The sequence below is a fragment of the Myiozetetes cayanensis genome, unplaced genomic scaffold, assembly GCF_022539395.1.
Source record: "Myiozetetes cayanensis isolate MyiCay16 unplaced genomic scaffold, myiCay2020 scf17, whole genome shotgun sequence".
Classification (NCBI taxonomy): domain Eukaryota; kingdom Metazoa; phylum Chordata; class Aves; order Passeriformes; family Tyrannidae; genus Myiozetetes; species Myiozetetes cayanensis.
The window spans coordinates 5,712,418-5,734,280 of record NW_026087378.1 but is presented as its reverse complement, the minus strand read 5'-3'; the positions used below and the strand labels follow the sequence as shown (position 1 = coordinate 5,734,280).

The window sequence follows — 21,863 nt, the reverse complement described above, 5'->3', positions numbered from 1 at the left end:
CATTAGCAACAGATATGGTATACGACCTCCAATTAAATACAAAAGCAACAATCCTTTTCAAATCCCTCATTCGGTCTCAGGTGCTTGCACAGCTATTCCCTTACCAGAGCTGTTTGGGATCTATGAAATGCACTTACTTCAGAAATTACACCTGTCATTTACTCTCCTTGACCCACATGTCAAGTAGGCTTAAATAATGACACTGACAGGCAGTAAAATACCCTTAAGGAAATTAAAGCAAAGAAGAACATGGAGCATTTTAAAGCACCAAGTATTTTTGGGTTGCATGTTCTGCTGAAGTTGACCACTAGAAATTCTGTTGTTTCTATCTTGATTAAAATGAAGGTCACAGCCACAGACATTCATGAAGTTTTAACCAACCAAGTGACCTCAGTATCACGTAGTAAAGCCACACTAAAGCACTTGTATATTAAAATATTTAGGTACATAGGTAAGGAAGAGAAGAGCCATCCCTTTAATATCTCTTGAGTACCTAACACTTCCAACCAACTCAAAGTGCTCTCTCCACTGAACCACTGCTGGGATATTGTAGGAGCAGTATATTTTTGATCCAGATGATAAAAAATTATTAACCAAAGCTCAAACATATATATCACACACACCTATATTTGTACATACATACAGACACATGACTGTGACTATACTAGAAACTAAAATACAGCTTGAGTGGAGATATTTAAGTCTTGCTTGCAGGCAAAAGGAGAAATAATAATTTACAGACTTGAAGAGAGTGAGAAAACAGGACATCAGCTTTAGAACACTCCGGGTACAGAAAGCCATCTCAAGCCAGGCAATAGTGGTGTCAACAGGTACCAACACATCAGCAAAGTGCACCTTTGTGAAGGTCCTCCAACAGATCCACATCAAAGTATGCCTTAGCCTTTAAAAAGCCGAAACAGTATGCACAACATCCACCTCATGTCTGCAAGACACAGAGTCTCTTCAAGAAGCAAATTAGGTGCTTGGTTTTTTCCCTTACCCTTGCACAGGCAGCCAAAAAGAAAAACACTTGCAAAAGGGTGGATACACTTATTCATATAAAACTAGTTCAGACACTTGAGAAGCTTGCAGAGATCACCTTGCTGCCTCCAAAGCACAGCATGAATCTTGCACTCACCTCTGCTCAATGCCAAGATGTGCATTGATGCTGGCATATCGAGCTGTGCCAGTGAGATTTTTGTCTTCTCTGTATGGTATGTGTTGCCTTGTCCTGTTGTCCCGGTACTTTTTGGCCAAACCAAAGTCAATAAGGAATAACTTAAAGAAAAATGAAAACAGGTTATATTCCTATACGATTCAAAAAACTCCCAATTTCTTTTACTGAGCATTAGCTACATTTTAAGACACCCAAGACAACGTAACAGCCTACAGTTAAAAGAAGCAAAGTAACAGTGCAGAGGCACAACCAGCTTTAACTAGTCAGTTAAAAACTTAATAGTGAATTAGTTCAAGCCTTTTCTCAATCCACTGAATAGATTAGATTGTGCTACTCAGCATCTGCATCTTAGTTCTACAACTATTTTATATTACTACTGCAGTTCCTATCACATGAGCTCGATGACTATAGTGCACAGCTGAGAAAGGAACTGGCATGGTGAAAGCACCCCAGAAACCCCACTGGCACTGGAGCAGGTCACACACACAGAGTTAATGGCAGCTCAGCAGCTAAATGCACATGATGCAAATCCTGCAACCTCCTGTCTCAAGGAACAGCGACCATTTTGCAGAGCGTGAGGCCAAAACCTTCAACAGCAAACAAGACATCTTGCTCTGAGCTCTTTGCTCAGTAAGACTCCCCAGACACTATCACAGCAGCATGACAGTCAGTAACGATTTTGTAACAGCCAGGAAGCTGGAGTCTCGTAATGGAATCTAATTTGGGTTTCTAACAACCAAGTTTGACCAATGATTTGGTATTTACCAACACCTCACTATCAGTAAACTGACACAGCCAGCCCACCCACAAGGGTTAATGCAGACAGTACCTTCTCACAAGACTTCTGGACTAGGCAAAAAAAAAAGCTGAGGCAGAAGTTACCTAAGGAACGTTTCAAACTCTAGCATCAGTCTTCAAGCTACACATTATGAGCTCCTGAATCCAAGTCTGGATTAAGGCTACAGGATCAAGGACTACAACCCCTACAGATTAATGAATGCTGCAAAAGTAACTTGAGTGAGGGAAGGATGTGACTGAAAGAAGACATTTAAAGTTCGATAAAGTCTCAGTAATAAGCAACTCAGTATCAGCTTAAAGCTGATTAGAGAAAAGAAGATGCTTTAAAAGCAAACTGGAGACTACATGCAGGTGTACCAAGTCTGCAACAAAGGGTCACTCTGGCACACTAGAAGTGCTGTGAATTACACAGTGACACTCAACATGGAAGTATCCAAGATACTGAAAGACTGAAAGTTTCTGAATTGCACAGTAGTGATGTTTTAGAATTCTGGTGCAAGAAGACAGTATAGACAGGGAGAAGAGAAGCTAAAAACCTCTTAACTACTGGTGTTGGAGTAGAAAACCTGGGGTCTTGCCATGATTTATATGAAAATACAAGGCACAGCAGTTCTATCTGTGCTGTTCTGGTGCAAGTCACCTTGGAAGCCAGAATGCTTTGAGCAAGAGGCCATAAACCCAACTTTTTCAAACAACTACACTGCTTAGACAGCTCAGCAAAGTGGGGGTCTTGGCTTTGTTGCACCCACCACAGCTGCCACTAGAGGTGAGCATGGACATGTTCTCGAGCTACCAGGAAATAATTTGATACACCAAGAAATACTTGATACAGAGTTCCCAGAGCAGACAGTGTAAAGCTTTATGTGATTACTACACTGCAAATGCCATTTCCATAGAAGCAAAGCCTGAGCTCGAGTGCAATCCCTTATTTACTGATTTGGTCCACAACACAGACCTGCTTTATGCTGGTCAAATAACTGAGTACTATTTTACAGCACCAATTTCCCTGGGGAGGTTTAATCTGTTCCCTTGCTCAGGATGATTCTGTATTTCCCTCTATATGGGCAGAAGGCAAAGGAGTAAGCTTTAAGGCAGAAGACACAGCCCGGTTTGGAGGAGCACAGAACGTCCCGATGCCAGTCAGCAGAACAGACGTATTCCCACAGATAACCTCATACCACCTGAACTCTGTTTGTTGCACTATCAGCAGGAAACTGGAGAAGTAGGGCACAATTTTTGCCAAGAGCAACTAGACAAGCAGATCAAAGTCTCTGCCTCTGATAAGAAAGTTTCAGAAGCAGACAACAGAAGGCTGTCAGCTTGTGTACAGCAGCTATCTGCCTGGGATTTAATCCATAGGGACTATTGTGGAAAGCTACAGAACAATTCTATGGCCAAACTTCTGAGCTATGATTCATATTCAGCAATTTCCAGCTGTCCTGCTACCAACTGGCGTATGTCTTCCTTTCTCTCCAATCCATCTTTTCTTGAAGAAAGACCACATTCAACACTACAAGATAAGCTCATGCTTCTCTAAGATACAGTTTGTTTGAGTAGTTTCATTTTAGGAGCTCAATAGATGAAAACATTAGTCGTCATTACACATTTGGGGAGATCTTGAACAAAAACTGTACAGGAAGGAGTCTGGCTGAAGAAACAACAGAACTTCTCCACGTGCATCCACAAACACTGCAGGAACCCTTCGGGAAGGCAAGCAGGAGCCCTGATATTTTCACCAGGGCGGCATGTCTATCCTTCAACACATTCAGTAGATCGCCTTTGACTTTCAAAGGCCAAAAATCAAACCTGCACCTGAAATCAAGCACGTACATTTAGCCCTATCAAAGTTCAGAAATAATTCCACAATTTAAACAAGCGCCACAGGGAAACATCTTAGTAATGTTACATGTTTGCCAAGTATGTCTGAATAATGCCAACATAAGAGGTGCTTTTGCAAGGTCTACATTCTCCAGAAAAACAAAACAAAACAAAAAAAATCAAAACCAACCAAAAAAAAAAAAAAAAAAACCAAAATAAAGCACATGAATTTGGGGTTGAGGTTGGAATAGGAGACAGTTCAGACCTGGTTTAATCCTGAGAAAGATGGGTCCTGAGAAGTACTAACAGTCATGCTTCTTTTCCTCTTCCCCACTGGAGATTCTAAACACTGAACAAACAATAGAGGGTGGCAGTGCATCAAACAGTATTGCTTACATTGCAACATTGGCCGGCGCAGACAGGCAACACCGAGGCGTTCGAGAAAGAACAGGGTAGCCAAATGCCATCCTTCTTCCACCAAGCACTGTAGTTTTCAAAAAAACTATGTATATTTGCATCTTTTTTTATTATTATTAATATTTATTATTTTTTTCCAAGGAGAAAATTTGAAAGATGTGACAAGGTAAATTTCAACTGTGAGCCGCTCCAAAATGGCACTGCCTTGACCAGGGATAGCAATGGTGACATTTGGCTCTATTAAAAAAGGAAATTTAAGTTTTGCTTACAAAAGCAGCCTTTGGTTCCACAAACTGCCCTTCCCCCAAAAGACATTTAGAAAAAGTAAATCTTCAGTAAGGAAGAGGTAGAAGGCATTTAGTCACCTTAAAGTTTACTTTCATAAGCATGCAGGGCTTATTTCTAGCAGAGCTGGAAATTCATCTTTTAAGGTGGGAGTAAAATTTCTCCCAGTCACCAAATTAGAATTTGGAAAAAAAATCAATTTTTTTTTTTTAATATAACTGACAGGAAGCTACTGGAACAAGATTACCATGCTATTCTAGACTTTGTGGTTGATTTTCTTTAAACTGTGTATAGTCATGTCTAAAAACCCCAAAACTGCACTTAGTTACAAAAAGAAACATTAAATACTGTATGGTGGCAAGTGTTTCCTAGATAAAGCACTTGATTCCAAACTGAAGTAACCTAATCCTCATTTTGCTCATGTAAAACTATCAATCTGCACTTGGGTCAGGAACTATCTCCCTAATTTCTAACCCCCTGAAACATAAGTGAAGCCCATGCCCACAGACATAGTGTTTTACCACCATATTAATTGTGTGACTCCCTAACTAAGCTACTAATGGGGAAAAAATATAATAGTTTACAATAGGCAATTTTGTATTTTGTTTCAGTGGATGCAAATCTAATATGTTCCTCTTCTAAAGTAAGGACAGCAGCAATTTCTAGGCCATTAATCCACACGAAGATGAATTACAGTGCAGCAATGCCGACATAGCATGACTGTGCAAAAGTATAGAAAAATGGCCCAAAAAAGAACAACTTGAAATCAGAAAACTAGGAAAAAACAAAAATAAAAGTTTTCAAGTTATACTACAAGTCATGCCAGAAAACTAAGGAGCCTAACTGCTCAACACAGCAGAGAAAAATAGAGCTGTACAGAGTGAAAGTATGAAACTTGGGAACAAGCAAAGTTTAACAGCAACGAGATTACATAAAGACTGTCTTTCAGCTGGAATTACAAACTTTTCCAACAATGGTTGTATCTAAACACTCAGTGCATTGCACCTCTTCAGACAAAAGCTGTTATGTTATTCAAGCTTTCCCCTTCTAATGTTCATGGCCCTGAAGTTGGCATTCATACAGGCAAACAAAGGTAAACATTTTTAATACTAGTAGTGCCTAAAGAGATGAGACATTCTCGGATGGCATATAGAGAAGGTAAGTGGGAATCTTGCTTCCAATAAACAGCTTGATCACGTACATTTGTCCTGAAGTTAATTTCTATTCAGTAGCATGCTTAATGCATTGCCAATGCTGCCTGTCTGCCCGAGCTTGACATATCAATTGCAGGGTTAAGCATATTTCACTCAAGAAAACTAAAAATAAAAAATTAAAAGTTGTCCTCTATGTAAGGTTTTCAACAGGAAACATGCACTTCTGACTATGTTTACCCAGCCCAGAAAGTGTAACAACCTCAGCCCGCCCCCCCAGCTTTCCCCCCCCCCCACAAAGTAAACTGAGAAAAAGTTTATTTCCTACAACATATTCAAGTATTTTACAGCTTAACAGTTTTCCATCAACACATTTGCATAATTTCTTTTATTTATAAAGGCATCTAAATGTTGAGTCTTAATCTTATCCACAATTCTGAGGGACGAAGTGTTCTCTTTACCAGTCTGTCACTGCAAGATTTAATGCCTTGATGACTGGTAGGTCAGCAGTTCCCACGTTGGCACAAACTGTTTTCATCCCAGGAAGTCAGGCCCAAAGCCAAAGATAAGATTTGACTTTATCATTGAGGAAAAAAATTCTGTTTCAACAGTCATCTCAATAACAAACTCCAGCAGTGATAGGAGTAGCTAAGTATTCTACAGGGTTAGTTTACAATCTCATTGCAAGTCTAGAAATCATCTAGATGAGTCAGAGACTCATATGGGTATGCCACTGCATTTAGAAGTGGACACCAAAAAAACCAAGTTCTCACCTCAAAGAACTGTGGTTTAGCATCCAAAACATCAGTTTTAGCAATCAACTTTACAAAAGTTGTGCAGCTGGAATCAAATCCCACAGGCATTCCCTTTGGATTTTTAAACAAAGAGCTTTAGACTAACCTTATTACAGTGACGCCCAATACCCATTAGGAAGTTATCTGGTTTAATGTCTCTGTGTATAAAATTCTTTGTGTGCACATATTCAATTCTACTGATCATCTGTAAAAAAAAACCAGCAACAGAATATGTTAAGATTTCAATGAGAGAGCACAATTAACTTAAACCTTCAATGAAAACATGAATTTTTAGTGTTACCTTCTTCTGCAACTTCGGTTTATGTATTTGCTAAATGAAACCCATTAAATACTGTTCAAATAAATTTGTCTTATACGTTAAAATTCTATAATCTCGGTCAGGAACTGGCAGATGAAATATCTGAACTATTTCCTAGATACTGAGCCTCATGTTTCTAACTATAGTGCCCCATTAAAGAACCATTTCTTTCTCTTACTTCAAACACAAGACAATTTTAAAGCTCATTCCCTCCCCCCACCCCAGTTACTCATTCATCTGGTTATTCATTCATCATCAAACGTCACTCTTCCAGGTAAGTTTTCATGGAACAAGTAACAACTTGATTGTGGCCCATCCTGTCATATCTAGGCTACCGTGATCCCGGAATATCTGTCAGCAGTGGAGACGCAGAGAAACTCTGGCACATCTGCATCATCAGACGGGGTCACACCATCTCCTGTGTGTGAGATCCCAGCACGTGGGTTATGTGGCACAGCCTCCCAGCTCCTCACACACTCCTCACGCAGCCTTTAACCATTTGAATTACTACATGTGCGGGTACCCCTGACAGCTGCTCCACTGGACTATGCCCTCAAAGCCAGCTCTGAGCACTGATATCACATGTTCCCTCTATGTTTCCCAGGTGACCAAGAATTAGTGTTTGTCACCTGAAGGGATATTGCACAAAATCCTTACAGACCCCCTGGAGATGCTGTAACACCCAGACTCTAAGCGAGCAGGCAAATGGCTCTCCAAAGCAAGCACACCACTCTCTTAGGGCAGCTGAGAACAGGGACAGCTGACCCCTTGTCTCCATACAAATGCCATGAGCTTCCTTGGCCAAGAGCCTGGGATTCTACGAGCATCTGGCCAAGTGACAGCTTGGTACTAACATCAATTACGTAATATTAGATGAAATTTAAACTACCATTGAAAATTCAACTCCAGAAACACTCACTGCTTTTCAAGGAGCTGAAGCAGCACAATCAAGCCACTCATTAAGTACCAAGAAATAAATATGGCTGCCCATTTGAAATGCTGTATTCTCATGACCAAGTTGGAAAAATATCAACTGCTAGAAAAAAAGGCTTAAGATTTCAGTTTTAGAAGCCTTGATTAAGTCTGAGGAGTGGCATCTCCACTAACAGCTTTAAGAACTGTCTTTGAGGACCAAACAAGCAAGACAGTATTTATTAGCTCATGGTCTGGTCCTAGAAATTACAGGAGAGTGTGAGTGCACAGGGACAGTCAATGAGAACAGACCCAGTCAGACATGCATGTTGTCCACATGTCCCCACAGCTGGCCAACACATAACAGAATCCACTGAATAACTGAATAACAGGTCCCACTCCATAAATGGAGGTTGCTTCAGACCTTCTACCCCCATGGCTGATACTGGGAGTTAATCCACCCTTATTAGTCTTGATATCTTAATGAAGTTGCCCTTGTTGGATCTGCAGATGAAGAAGTTGCTAGCTGCACTGTCCTCCCACTATGCACATTTTGTAGGCCAGAGCTCACAGAAACCACCATTATTTCATCCTATATAGGTCAAGTGTTCACTTAGACGTATAAAACTCTGCATTAAACATTATTTAACCCACTTAAAAAGAACAACATTGCACAAAATTCCCTGGGGTTTTTATCTTCCTCCCCCCAAGTCTGTACATACCTGGTCTGCTAGCATAAGTACTGTTTTCATCGTAAACCTGCGAGAACAGAAGTTGAAGAGGTCTTCCAGGCTGGGCCCAAGAAGATCCATGACTAGAACATTGTAGTCCTTTTCTTGACCATACCACCTGCAACAAAGCAAATGATGCAACATTAGCAGGAATTCTAAAGCAGTCCAGCCCTCCTGGCTGACTAATGTTCAGTCTTGAAAAGCTAACGAGAAACTAAGACCAGCAGTGTCTTATTTTTCCTGGAAACAAAAGTCTGAGCACAAACCAGAATACCGAAGTTGGCAAGTGTGTGTGCACATTTTATCTGCCCTTAAGAAGAACCACTACTACACTTCAGCAACTGAAAGACCAAACAGCAGAACCAAAATGCAAGCAAAGCAGCAGCCATTACATGTCAGTGCTCTGAGGTGTATGTACAACATTTGGACTGAAACTCATCTGCAGGACATTTTACACTCATTGTTTCCTGCATCATTTCACTTCACAGAACCATCTTTACATGCTTCAGGCTTTGTGTTCAGGTTTCACTTCTCTGCTCAGACCAAAGCAGCTCGTGCAGTTAACTCATACACTATGCCTTAATTTATTTCCAAATTTAAGAAATGGTAATCAAGCTCTACTGTCCAATTAAGTAGAATATAAAGGCTCTTCATTGTATTTTCAGCACGATAAAGGCAAAAGCACTTAAGTGCCCATAAAAGCAAAAATACGTATGTAACAAAACACTAATCGCAGCCAGACTCTGAGATTTACCGTTAAAGTGCCTTATATATCAATGTTGAGCATAAAATAAAGGTTACCACTGCTGTGAGGACAAGCAAAAGTCCTTCCACGTGTATTTTTCTTTCCAATCTATGTCAAGCATTTCCATCATAGTATTGCTTTGTATCTGCAGCTGGGGGATAGTATCTCACAATCTAAGCTGCCTGAGAAGACCTGGAGTTGCAGCCTTCACTCCAGCCCATCTCAGCTGTGAATTTTCATATTTTAAATGGGCACTGAAAGACAGAACTTGAACATTCTCCTCTCCAGTCCTTCTGCATGTTCCAAATATCTAGTTAAGTGACAGCTGTGTGTGAAAAGCAGTTTATAAAGCTGACATGCCACCTTATTGATCAAAAGGCTGTAATTTTGCCTTTGCTAAGCACCTAGTCCTTTATAACAAGAATCTAGTGCCAGGAGTCCAGGGATAAGACACTGACCAGCTCCCTCCTAGAAGAGAACTGAAGTTTCCAACAACAATGGCACAGACAAGATATATCAAGAATGTACCTCATAGTAAGAGCATTCCGATTAAAAAAAAAAAAAAAAAAAAAAAAAGAAAAATCAGGATTCAGCTCAAAGTAGTAGCTGTGACTTAAATATCTGTATAGACTGCATTTCCACTTTAGGCAATGACTCCAGCAGACTAATGCATAGTTGTCTGGAAAACAGTTACCACTGATAAAGTCAACAAATTCCTTGGTACCCATAGGATTCCAAGCTTAGCTGGGGTAGTAAAGTAAAATGTTTACAAAGTACAGAGAAAAGATTCTATATTTGGATTTGTTTCAGGCCTGTACCTTCCCCCTGTCAGGATTCTAGTAGAAATCATGCACTTCACACTGCATTGTTATAAACTTGATAAAAGTTATATATGTAGCTCACACTCCTTGTTTTACAGATCAACCTAGGACCTTTATTCAGTCCCTACATCAAAATGAGAGGCAGAAAATATGTATTCTGCAAGCACTCATTCAAACTGAATGTTAACAGAACAGTTTTCCTCCAACATGTTACTGACCATACAGAAACTGTAAGTGCTATTTATCAGTTTTTGCCTTCTAAAAATTCACTGACTGTACAACAATGCACAAAAAGACCCCAAATTTACCAGTGACTCAACTAGGAAAGAATGCTGATGGTATTATTTGATTAAGTTTGTAATATAAAGAAAGGTTAATATTCACACTGTAACCTGACACCAAGCCATGAAATTTATGTACTTTAAAATGACCTGCCTGCCTAGGCCGTTCTGAGGAGTGATCAGCAGTGACTTTCAACTGCAAGAGCAACCTAGTAGAGAATTTAAAAAATGGAAGATGGAGCGTCAAAATGAGATACTGTGGTTCAGAGAAGTTCAACTTAATGACCAGCTTCAGTTCAAGAATTATTAATGAGGCCTACAAATCTACTTCTTGGTTCCTATCAAAGTCACCAATGCAAACAGCTGACAATGCAAACTAGTTTTGACAATGCTCTGTAACAACTCCACGGGTCACAGGTAAAAATGAAACACTACGGTCACGTGGAATAACGAAACCTGGACCAAGTTACCTGCCTAGGGATTCTGTCCCATGAAATTAAGGTTTGTTGACAAAATGTCTGGAGAGAAAGAGCTAAATTGAAGATTTCCAAGTAGTAAGTCAAGATCTAAATAAAATACCTTTTTTTTTTCCAAGAAGTGGAAATCCAAGTCAGATGCTGAGTGTAATTGTTCAGCACAGTAATGGTTCAGTGCCCAAGAGATGCAGTGCAAGGGAAAAGGATCAAAGATCAGCTTTCAACTGAGCTAAGAAAATTTAGTTACAGCATCACAGAAAAAGTGGAGCTGATGCAAAGTAAGCCCACCCTGGGAGGTACAGTTTAAAAAGCCTTTGGTTCCTCTACAGGGATCTGTCTGCTGAGTTAAGTGCAGTAATTCAGGTTGATTGCACAACCTCCATTTGTCCTACTTCTGCATAGAAAATTTTAATCTCCTGATCATTCTGCACTGGTGGAAAGTGCATTCAGCTCTGCAAGACAAAGAAATAAGACAGAAGATCTTAACATTTCATTTTCATCATTACCTGCCTGTAGTTCCTCATAGAAGACTGTGGCACCTATTCATTTCACTACTGGCAACTGGAACTTCTTCCAGATATCAGAGTAACTTGTGTTTTATTTACTTTGCTAACACTCCAAGTAAGTTTTCATTTCCCTTGGAACATTTCCAGGGAAAATAGGATTAAGAAGTAAGGCTACATCATGTCCATTCGAAATCTAGGAACTGCTACTACTGGCAGCTGTGAACGTAAAAACAGCAGAAGTCTTGGCTCTTCTTAGGAAACTTAGATATTACAATATGTAAAAGCTGGTGTCCCACAGAGAAATCTTTAAAGTCCTAATACTGCTTTAGGAAGGAAGCTTGGAGTGAACTACTAAAGGAATGATCCATACAAAGCCCTGGGCGATTATTAGGTGACACTGGCATTTCAGAACACACGTCCCTTAAAAGGGACTGCATGGACCTTTTTTTTTTTCCCCACACACTTAAAAGTCCTCTCATACTAAAGCTGAGGAAGTAACAGCAACAGTACATTTAAACAGGGACAGTTCTGGAGGGGAAGACAAAAGCAGAAGCAAGAGATTTAACTACTTGAGAGCTCACCTTGGGTTTGTAGAGTTACATACAATGGATTATTTCAAAAAGAGAAGCTAACTTATTGGACTAGGAAAATTCATTATTTCTCTGATCGATTCTCACAGTGCTTTACATCCCATTAGGAATATTTCCTTTACACAAAACATTCACAGGACAGAATTACAAGAAATAGTTCAGTTTACCCTTTAACTGGCAGTGTCACACTGGAACATATGACACAGTTGCTGGGAACCCTGGTCCATACTCATCTGCCAAGGTGTGCCCAAGCTCACAGGCAGGAAAATGCTTCGTCACTCTCCCTTCCCTCCTCTGTTTAAAGCTACTTATCAAATGACTCCAGAGCACTCAGAATGCAGTAAATAGCCTTTATGAAGCTTTCTATCAGAGCATGGTTCAAGGTTGAGCACAGAGACCTTAATTTGACTTCAGTGACTTGTGTGATGTGAAAGACCAACACTTGCCACATCAACGAGCTTCCAAATAGTGTGGTTCCAAATCATGGCCCCAGCACATGCAGGCAGCTGAAAGTCTCCAACCTCTTGCATTTCAGTATTCCAGTTCCAGTGAACAACCAAGTCACACGGCACAGTGGTTTGCTCAGTTTCCAAATAACAGACAGCAGGTATGATGCCAGATCACGTAAGTGGATGTTCACTTAAACTCACAGGGGGTGGTTTTTTTGATTCTCTTGACTAACCTTGAGACCAGAAAGTGAAGTCTTGATGCACATCTAGTATTTGGTGGCAAATACTGTAGTCAGGTCTCCCCAAACTTAAAATCCTTCTACGCTTTTAGAGCTCTATCTTTCAAAAATACTATAATGTCCATTTCAGCAACTCCTTATTTTGTAAATAATGTCAACGACAAAAGAAATGTTTGAGAAAGTGTTTGTTACTAGCCTGGTTTGGGTTTTTTATTTAACTACAAAAATACTTCATTTGGTTATTAGAGTATTTTCTTCACATCCAGTGTATCTTCCTTTGGAAGGGTCAAACAGAGATAGGTCAATGAGCAAAGAAAGGATGAAGGTGAAGGGCAAACAGAATGCAGGCACAGGCTTAATTTGACTACTGTGCCACTTACACAATTTCAGTTGATAACCAGCAATTTCATCCACTACACTGGCATTACTAATTAAAACAAGGTAACAAACCCAGCACAATTACCAAAGATGTGTGACAGGTCAAGCAATAAATAAAAGGATTCCGAAGATTCGCATTAAAAAAAATCAAATTCAGATCAAGATGAACTGCATTAACTGATGTGTTAAATGACAGCTGTTAGTCACTGCTGAAGAAACCCCAGTTCCCAGCATTCAGAAACTATGAAGGCAGTAAAGGCACTATCAGCATAATGGCACCTCATTTTTCCTACAGGTTATATTAGAAAATATAAAAATTCAATATATAATATTGTGTATTAATATACGTGATATATTATAATATATAATATTAAAAAGCGGAACATGAGCTCAGTGTCAAGAAACTCTTCCCACCACCAGAGCAAGTGTGACAAGACTATTTTGTTCCAAATCAATAAACGCTCTCCTCAATCAACACCTGCTTTGCCAGGCAGCCCATCCTCCACTAAAGGCTTCTGTCAACTCCATTACTGACTGTTCCAGTGGAGGCTGTGGCAACCGGGAATTACAAACAGAACTGCAGGAGGTCATGCTTTTGTGAGACAAGAAATATCCCCTGGTGCCTCACTGCAGGGAAGCACAATGCTTCCAACGCTTGAATATTTAAACCCAAACCTTTACACTTCCAGAAATCTTGATACTCACATTACAAAAAGGGTGATTTTGACTTCTTTGACACCACATAAACTTTCGCCACTTTCATAAATTACAGTATGTGACCCTGTGATTACTCTGTGCAGTCCTGTGTAATTAGTTTCCCAGCAACAAGTGGAAGAGTTCATGTGACAAATATTGAGATTAAATGGAAGAACTAAGGTGTATCAAAAAAGCTGTTAGAACAAAAATGTACAGTGAACAGGCAAGCTGGAAAGAACTTACTACTAGAATTACCTGAGATCACCTAATTAGTAAGTTTGACAAGTCAGCAGGCACATGAGGGTGAACATGCCAGTCTGGAAGGCCTCATGAACACAAAGGATTCAGACATCCTACAGAAAACCAAATGACACTGAACTGATGAACACTCTGGAACTGTGTCCCAGTTCTGCAAGCCGTAAGTCATTTATACAAAAGTCTCTGAACTAGGCATTAGTCAGATGGTTGACTAAAGAGACAACACTGACCTCCCTATAATCACAGAGCTCTGGTATCACTGAAAAATAACAAGTAATTCTGAAGAGTAAAAGTGCAGCTGCTCTACACAGAAACCGAAGTAACTGGGATCAACACTGCAAGCCCTGGCACCACCATTCAGGAAAGGAAATCCAAATCCCAACAAGGACAGAAAAGACCTCAAGAAAAGACGGGAAGGTGGCGACCTCTGCAATCATGTATTCAAACAGCTCAGCAAGGCAGCTACGGAGTTATGCAACTATTCTTTATAGATACAGGGGGACAGGAAGAGGGAGAAGGTCATTAACAAATAAAACCCCGTGAGTACAAGCATTATGTTGAGGCACAGCAGCTCTCTCTGCCCAACAGCACAATCATGAGCACTGCCCTGCTGGCCTAGAAAGTTTTGATGTTGCACCTGACTGATTCAACAGAAAGAATAGCCCACTGTCCAAAACAGGTGCTGCATTTGGACCAAAGTGGTCCTTTCTGTTCTCATGTTCTGGACTGCTCAGCACAGACACCTCCTGACAAATAATGACGTTGCAGACAAACTGGAAAGTATATCATGCCTGTAAAAATACACTAACTTGAGTCTTTAACAGACACCAAAGCAACACACAAAAGAAAGGTAATCCATCAAAGACTCACGTCTAAATTGACACATTTTATATTTCTAATTTATCTCCCTTGAAACTGGAAAAGCACTTAACTGTTAGCCAGCTAGGAGTAATATAAATGAGCATAATATGGCATGACTGAAATACTGAAGTGGAATACTTAGCAGATGTCACCTAACGTTAGTTGCCATGGAGAGCATGAATTAGGCCACCCAAGTACTAAATAAAGACACAGCCATGAACACCCTACGCTACGGAGTTGGATACACTCTATAAATAAAATTCTGTATCACTTTTTGTACAGTTCTGAGAGCAATATGAACACGTCAAGTATGTCAGCACAACTCATCTCCTCAGCAATAAGGTGGTTTCATCTGCCCAGTGTTATGGTGCAAACATGCAGCTGACTCGCAGTTTTGCTGAGCTGTTTAATAAGGTACATTAACACCTGGTAGGAAGTGAGGAGTCAAGTTTCTCCTGCAAAAGTCAGAAGTTTCAAGTCATTTCAGAAGGTGAGCCATTAATCCACAGTGGGGACAAGAAACATTGCTGAGGAAAAAGAGTGTTTTATTATTATCTCTGCTGTTTCAAACAGGAGTAACACTGACCTGAAACTGCAAAGGCTGAGTTAAGGCAAGGAGAAAAAATAAAAATAAAATAAGACAGCTCTATTTTCTTTCGAACTGTGGTCTCTCCTGGATGCTTCTACAGAGTCCACAAAGGCCAATTAAGACAGAAGTTAAGACTGTCAGAAAACAGGAAATATCTTTTTAAAAGAATACATTTACTTGTTTAGTAGAGGCACTTTAGGTATTCATTTAAAGTACTACCTTCCATTTTATTTCAAGCTACAGGAACAAGAGGCTTCTCCTTATCTACCAGAGTGGTTCTGCCCCTCAATATGCAGCCTTTAGTAATAATAGAAGGTTAATTAATAGGAGGCTGTACTGATAGAACCTTCCTTCTCATTTGTTTGAGGGGTGGGATTGTTTGTGGGTTTCACGGGTATTTTTCTGGTGGTGGTTTGGGGCTTTTTTTGGTGGCTTGTTCTGGTTTTTTTTATGCTCCAGGAAGTTACTGCAAAAACACTTTAAAATGAAGGTGTTTGAGAGAGATACTTATAGTCTTTTAAGCACTGCTAAAAGATCACGATTTTGAGTGCTTAAAGCAAAATCAGTCGTGAGAACATCTCTAAGATTACCAAATCTGACCACAATTTTCCATTACATAAACTATTTAGTGAAGCTGAATAAGGGACAATTCCGTTATTAATAATTATTCACCAACATGGTAGTAATCAACCAGAAGCATAAAAACTGTAGATTCTCTTATTTTTTTTTTTTGCCAGAAACTTTACAATTTCTTAACTCAATTGAGAATTTCTCAACATCAAAATATTTACAAGTAGTGCACTGAAAAATTCAGAAATGTAGAGAATAATTTGTTCAGCTTGCAAGAGAATATTTGGAAAAAAAAAATCACTAAGCCAGTATTTTTTTTGGTTTTAAACTCACAAAAAAACTAACCTCAAATATCACTTTGATTAGCTTTCAAGCAAAATCATATGCAATCTCTTTTTTACACTCACTAGTCTCTTTTCCTGTTAAGTGCAACAATTCTAATGCCTCACCAGCCACAACTGGTTCCAGCAGAGCTGTTTTCCATTTAAAACTGATTAACAAAAACACGTTATCCCACGATATTGTCAGAAGTCTGAAGACCACTTTTTAAATGCACATCTGAAAGAGTACCTAAAGCTCATCTTCCTCAAGGATGTGAAAAACAGCTGATAAACACCATAAATGGCAAAAAAATCAAGGGTGGCTGTCAAAGGTAATTTGAATAACTGCTTTTGCCAAGAGTGTTTTACAGTTACACTGTGAACACACATCCAAAATCAAAACACACACTGCTGCATTCCTCCAAGCCAGAACCAAGAACTCGGGAATAAAGGTAGATAGTCCAAACTAATAGGATCAGTGCCCAGTTAACAAGATTACAGTTCAAAATGCTTTGTCACTGAAAAAGAGAGGAAAAAAGCAAAGGACAGCTGATGAGTGAGAACAATGAGAGTAAGCCCAGCAGAATGCTGGGGCTGTGCATTGTGTCCTAAAGGCAGATCAGATTGTCACAATGTTAAGCTTGGCTCAAGAGCCTTTTGTGAAAAATTAAGGTAATAATTAACCAAAATTTGTACATCAAGAACAATCCACAGCTCTAAAAACCTGTGGAGTATTTATAGAAGGTTTTGTGAAACTTCAGGGACAAGTTCAGAAACTTTGCTACTCTTCCAGAACACGATGGTAAGCAACAAACTCAGAGATTAGCAAATCTAAGAGGGTTTGGAATATTCAGAGAATATTCAGAGAACATTCCAATCTCATTTACGGTTATCTTCTGTGCAAAGAACACGTTCTGTTACAGTAGAATTAAGTAACAAGGCCCCTTGCTCACCCTCCATGGGTGAAGGTTCACCCCTGACCCCACAGAAGCAATATAAAACTTGTAACTCCAAAACTCGGAGGTTTGCTCAGTAACTGTCTTGCAATCAGCCAGAAAGTCTATCAAATCAACCTTAAAGGCTATTAAAAAAAAACCTGCTTGGTTCTAGATAACTTGTGATACTCTAGCTATGTGATCTAATTTTTAAGAAATTCTAGTGACATCTAAAGGGTAGAATTCAGTTTTAAGAACAGGAGCCCAAATTGAATGAGCAATCCACAACTCACCTTTTACTTCAGCTTCGTGAGTCACAAAACCACAGCAGAGACCACTTGAGTGAGGCAAAAGAACAGAATGCAACTTCCAGGAAGCTGATCTTGGCCACTGCATCACTTAAGTAGGTGAAAAATAGAGAAGAAGTCCCTCATTCCTAACTGAGGAATAGAAAACTGCCTCTGTGTCCAGGATGTGAAGTGCTGAGGTAAAAATGCTGCTGAGATCATTTATAAAGTAAGTGGTAATGGGGAAAGCTCAGAATGATTTGTTAATTTTCTATCAAATTATCTCTTTGTGCTGCTTTTGTTTAAAGGTGTCACATTACAGAAATTTTAACAAATGTATTGGTTTTCCTTCAGCTTGATTCATCTTTCTGAATACACTGAGGCAGGAACAGCTTATTGCAACGTGACAGCATATTATTATAAAACAATGGTGGCACATGGATTATCAATGACATATGCAAAGTGACCTAAGTACCAAGAAATACACTCACTTGGATGCAGAGCACCACGGATTCTATTTCTACTCAACACAGAACATTTTAACACTTGACACAAGAACGGTGCGGAGTCCCCCGCTCAGCTTCCCCTCACAGAAAGTAAACCTACGAATACTGGTTTAGATTTCCTCAAACATCATCAGATGTCATACAGCAAGAAGACAACTAAGAACAGCAGCCCAAAGAACCTATCAAGCAGCATCCAGCCCACACAAACATTTAAAATTAATATTGCTTCTGAAAACAAAAAGGGCATTTCCAAAGATTTCCTAAAAGACACTTTTCTAGAAAGATATTACAAAGATTAACACTGTGACGACCTGAAAGGGGCTGGCTGCCATTATCCAATACATGACACCCCTTCAGCACAATGAGTCTATGAATCAATTCGAGTGCTGCCTCAGTGGTTCATTCTTATTAATTTTTTGTAACCTTGTATTATTTTTGGGAGTTACAAGAACATGAAATACAAATGAAAGAAAACTTACGATGACTGCTGTAGTTGAAGCTAGAAACAAGTTTTTCAGCCTGCAAGATTACCTTCAGTATTTCAAAGGGCATTTCAACCAAATACAAGGAAATAAACAGCATTTCACTGCTGTTACATGGAAAAGCTGAAAAACTTGCAACTTAGGCCTCATTATAACACCAAAGGCTCGTTTAGTTTTAAAAAGAGTAGTTCAAGGATGCCTGCTTTTCCAGTTTTGCAATGAAACACCTGATATCTGCTTGCTCTGGCTGTTTTCCCAGTTATCCCTGTTTTAGCATGTAACTATACTGTGAGAGCTTCCCAAAATGCAATTCCTATTCTTCCAGTTGTGAAATAAAAGCACCCACGTTTGAGAAAAGAAGGGAACTGCAGTCTAAAAGAAAGAGTACATCTGTTTTCGCATCACCGAGTCTGCTGAAGCTGCAAGTATTCTGTTTAATTCAGGTATGTTTATTGTATCCCTGTGAAAGGCTGTAGTGAATGAGGACAGATGGCCAGGACAACACAGTCTCCTCCGGCTCAGGATCAGAGCCAGTTGTGTTTTGGGGGAAGGAGGAGGGAGCTATTAACCTCAAAAATGCAGATTTGTTCTATGCTTTATTGAAAATAATACAGAATCTTGACTATGTCATGATTATAACTTTAAAATAGCCACAGACGCCACTATTGATCCAGGTGCACTTCCGAAGTCAGGACGGGTTAAATTAAATGGAATCCACAGTTTGACACAAAACATGAACTGAAATAGTTTCTGCAGCTCAACGAACAAAAGTCCTTTATGCCTTTGTGCAAAAAGAAAAAATACTAACTTTGAAAACAATTATTAACAAAGATTCAACAAAAGAACAACTTGTACAAAGTCTTTCTGGACAAAACTGAAGTTTCATGTAACTGTTCTGATGTCCAGATCCAGGAGCTGGGCACTAACCCAGGATAACACCTCAATAATCCCACGAGGAAGAACTCCTCCTGGGGTCCCGTGCCAGCGATTTTCTCCCAGATCAGGGAATTATTAAACCCTACGGAAAGTCTCTGATGGAATAGGAAATGAGGAGCCGCATAATGAGCAATTGGGAGGGATTAATCCTGGCACTTTAACCGTGCGGAAACCCTGGTGACGCATCTGTTGCGGGCACCAGAAAGGAGCTGCCATTTCATTCCTGCTCCAGGTTCTCCGCACTCTCAAGGCTGGCGGCTCATAACTATGAAAGGAAAAGACACAAGCCCGAGCACGTCCCTTGTCCCAACAGGAGAAGGGGGAGGGTTAATCACGTCCATCCGCCATTTTCTGAGCAGAGCAGGAAGACATGTTGGAACAAAAAAAAAAAAAAAAAAAAAAAAAGGCAACAAAAGAAAGCAGCCATTTCCAGGGCCGGCTCCCAACTCCCGGCCTCGGCTGGAACACGGGCTCTCGGAGAAACAGCCCCCTCACACTTTGTTCTAATCACCCTAAGAATGTGTCACAGCTCAGGGACTGCTGGCTATCTCACTTCCAAAGCACAGTACGTACGATAAAGACAGGGGCCGGTGGGGAGGAACCAGCGCGTCGGAGAGCTCGGAACGGAGCATTTTCCTCCCCTTCAGCCCAAACCCTCAGAGACAGATCTCCATTTCATGGAGCTGCCCTACTTCACACTAAAAAGTACGTAACTACTAACTCTACACCCTGAAAAGCATGACAAAAAAAAAAAAAAAAAGTCGTACTAACATGGAGAAAAGTCACTGTCACACATGGACGATTCCTACCGTATATGTGGGATGCCAACTCCTCCCTGCAGGATCTTGTACAATTTGCTTTCATACAGCAGCTGGGGATGCCGAGCCTTCTGAGACTCCAACTTCACAGCAACTTCCTGCAGTGAGAGGGAACAAGGAGTCAGAGCAGTGTCCACCAAGCACTGAGGTTTAAGGGCCACAGCACTTCAATACTCCCCACACAACGCTCTGAGGTATATATATTTATTTATTTTTCGCGGAGCTCGATGTACTGCATTTTGTCGCGTCTTCAAATAAAATCCACGTCGCGGCGATTTGTAACATAAATATCCATTCCAGGTCATGCAGTTGAGCTGGAGATGTGAAGTCTTCAGAACCATTTAAGTGAGGAAGAACATACGTGGGTGTTTCTTCTTTACAGCTCAAGAGTCGTGAGGGGGAGGAAGAAAAGAAAAGGAAAAAAAAAAGGCAAAGAAAAAGCTGGAGAAACAGGGGGATCTTCTTTGTTTCTATTCGTGTTGATGAAACCAGATACAAAGTGTTCCCCAGCTAAGGCAGATGGGGAGTAGATCAATGGCGGGCGAGGGACAACTTTGGCCGTTCGAAAGGCACAAAATACGTTTAAATATGTTTTCCCACAATGGATCAGTGGTTTTCTCCTCTCCCTACGCTCCCGGGGGGGGTGGTGAAGACCATCGGGGATGGCTGAAGACCCAAGGAGGGGGGTAAGGACCCTCGGGGGGTGGGGGTTGTCCCCCAGCGGCGGGTCAGCACCTCGCCCCCTACCCCGGGGGCATGGGGGGCACAGCCGGGGGCAGGGGGGGCTCGGAGACGCCAGGGCTGGTCCCCAGCTCGCCCCGAGCGGCGGAGGAATGCGAGCGGCCCTTACCTCCCCGTTGGTGATGTTGATCGCCAGGTAGATGTCCCCGAAGGAGCCCGACCCGATCTTCCGCACCAGCTTGTATTTGCCTCCGACAATGAACTCGGCCTTGGAGCCGCTGCTGCTCGCCATAGCGAGAAGCGGCTCTCGGGCCCTCCCGGCCGGCTCGGCGTGACAATGAGGCCTCTACGGCCGCCCCCGAGAAGGGAAAAGGGGCGGGGGAGGGGAGGGGGGGGGAGAGCGGCGCAGCCAAAGACGGTCCTTGCGCTCAGCTCCAGCCGGGCCCCCCGGGCGGGCGTCCCCCTGCGCGGCTTAGCCCCGCTCCCCGGCTCTCGGCGCCCTCCAAAAAGACGAGAAGCGGCCCGCGAGGTGCTTTGTGAGGGCGTAGGGGGGGAGAGGGGGAGAAGGGGGCACTCTCGGGGTCGCGGCGGCCGCCGGCCCCTCACTCGGCCGCCGCCGCCATCTTGTGCCTGAGCCGCCGCCGCCGACACAAAATGCCCCCGGCGCGCGGCCGCCGCTTCTTCACCGCGCGGGGCGCGCTGGGAGCGGGGCGGGGCGGGGCGGAGCAAACCACGACCCCTCTCCCCGCGCTGCGCCAATCAGAGGCCTCGCTCCGCGAACCCCTCGCCAACCCGGAGCGGCGATTGGGCGCTCGGCGGGCGCGCGCGTGCGCACAGCCCCGCAGCCGGAGTCCGGGCGGAAGAGGCAGGGGAGGAGCGGACGTGCCCTCACGCGGCCTTAAAGGGGCCGGCGGCGGAATGGGGTGGGGGGGCTGAGTACCTAGCGCTGCCCCTCCGGGTACGGGCCCCTCAGCGCCGAGGGATCCCGGGCACAGGGTGCGGGTGGCCCTGGGTCAGCCACCGCTGTGGCACGCTGT

General features: G+C 41.8%; 1 protein-coding gene across 4 annotated transcripts in view; it reads right to left on the bottom strand.

The window, feature by feature from the left end:
• Positions 1-21,536, bottom strand: part of CSNK1A1 (casein kinase 1 alpha 1) — a 33,536-nt gene extending 12,000 nt beyond the window's left edge. The window contains exons 1-6 of one of the 4 annotated variants that reach the window (XM_050311880.1): positions 20,996-21,536; positions 20,137-20,243; positions 8,394-8,520; positions 6,547-6,645; positions 4,059-4,142; positions 1,139-1,278 (exon numbers count right to left, since the gene is read on the bottom strand). In XM_050311880.1, the coding sequence (XP_050167837.1) occupies positions 1,139-1,278; positions 4,059-4,142; positions 6,547-6,645; positions 8,394-8,520; positions 20,137-20,243; positions 20,996-21,118 (680 nt within the window). In that variant the 5' untranslated portion in view covers positions 21,119-21,536. The remainder of the gene's footprint in view (positions 1-1,138; positions 1,279-4,058; positions 4,143-6,546; positions 6,646-8,393; positions 8,521-20,136; positions 20,244-20,995) is intronic. The other 3 variants (XM_050311881.1, XM_050311882.1, XM_050311883.1) reach the window with 3 other exon arrangements.
• Between the last annotated feature and the right edge of the window lie 327 nt (positions 21,537-21,863).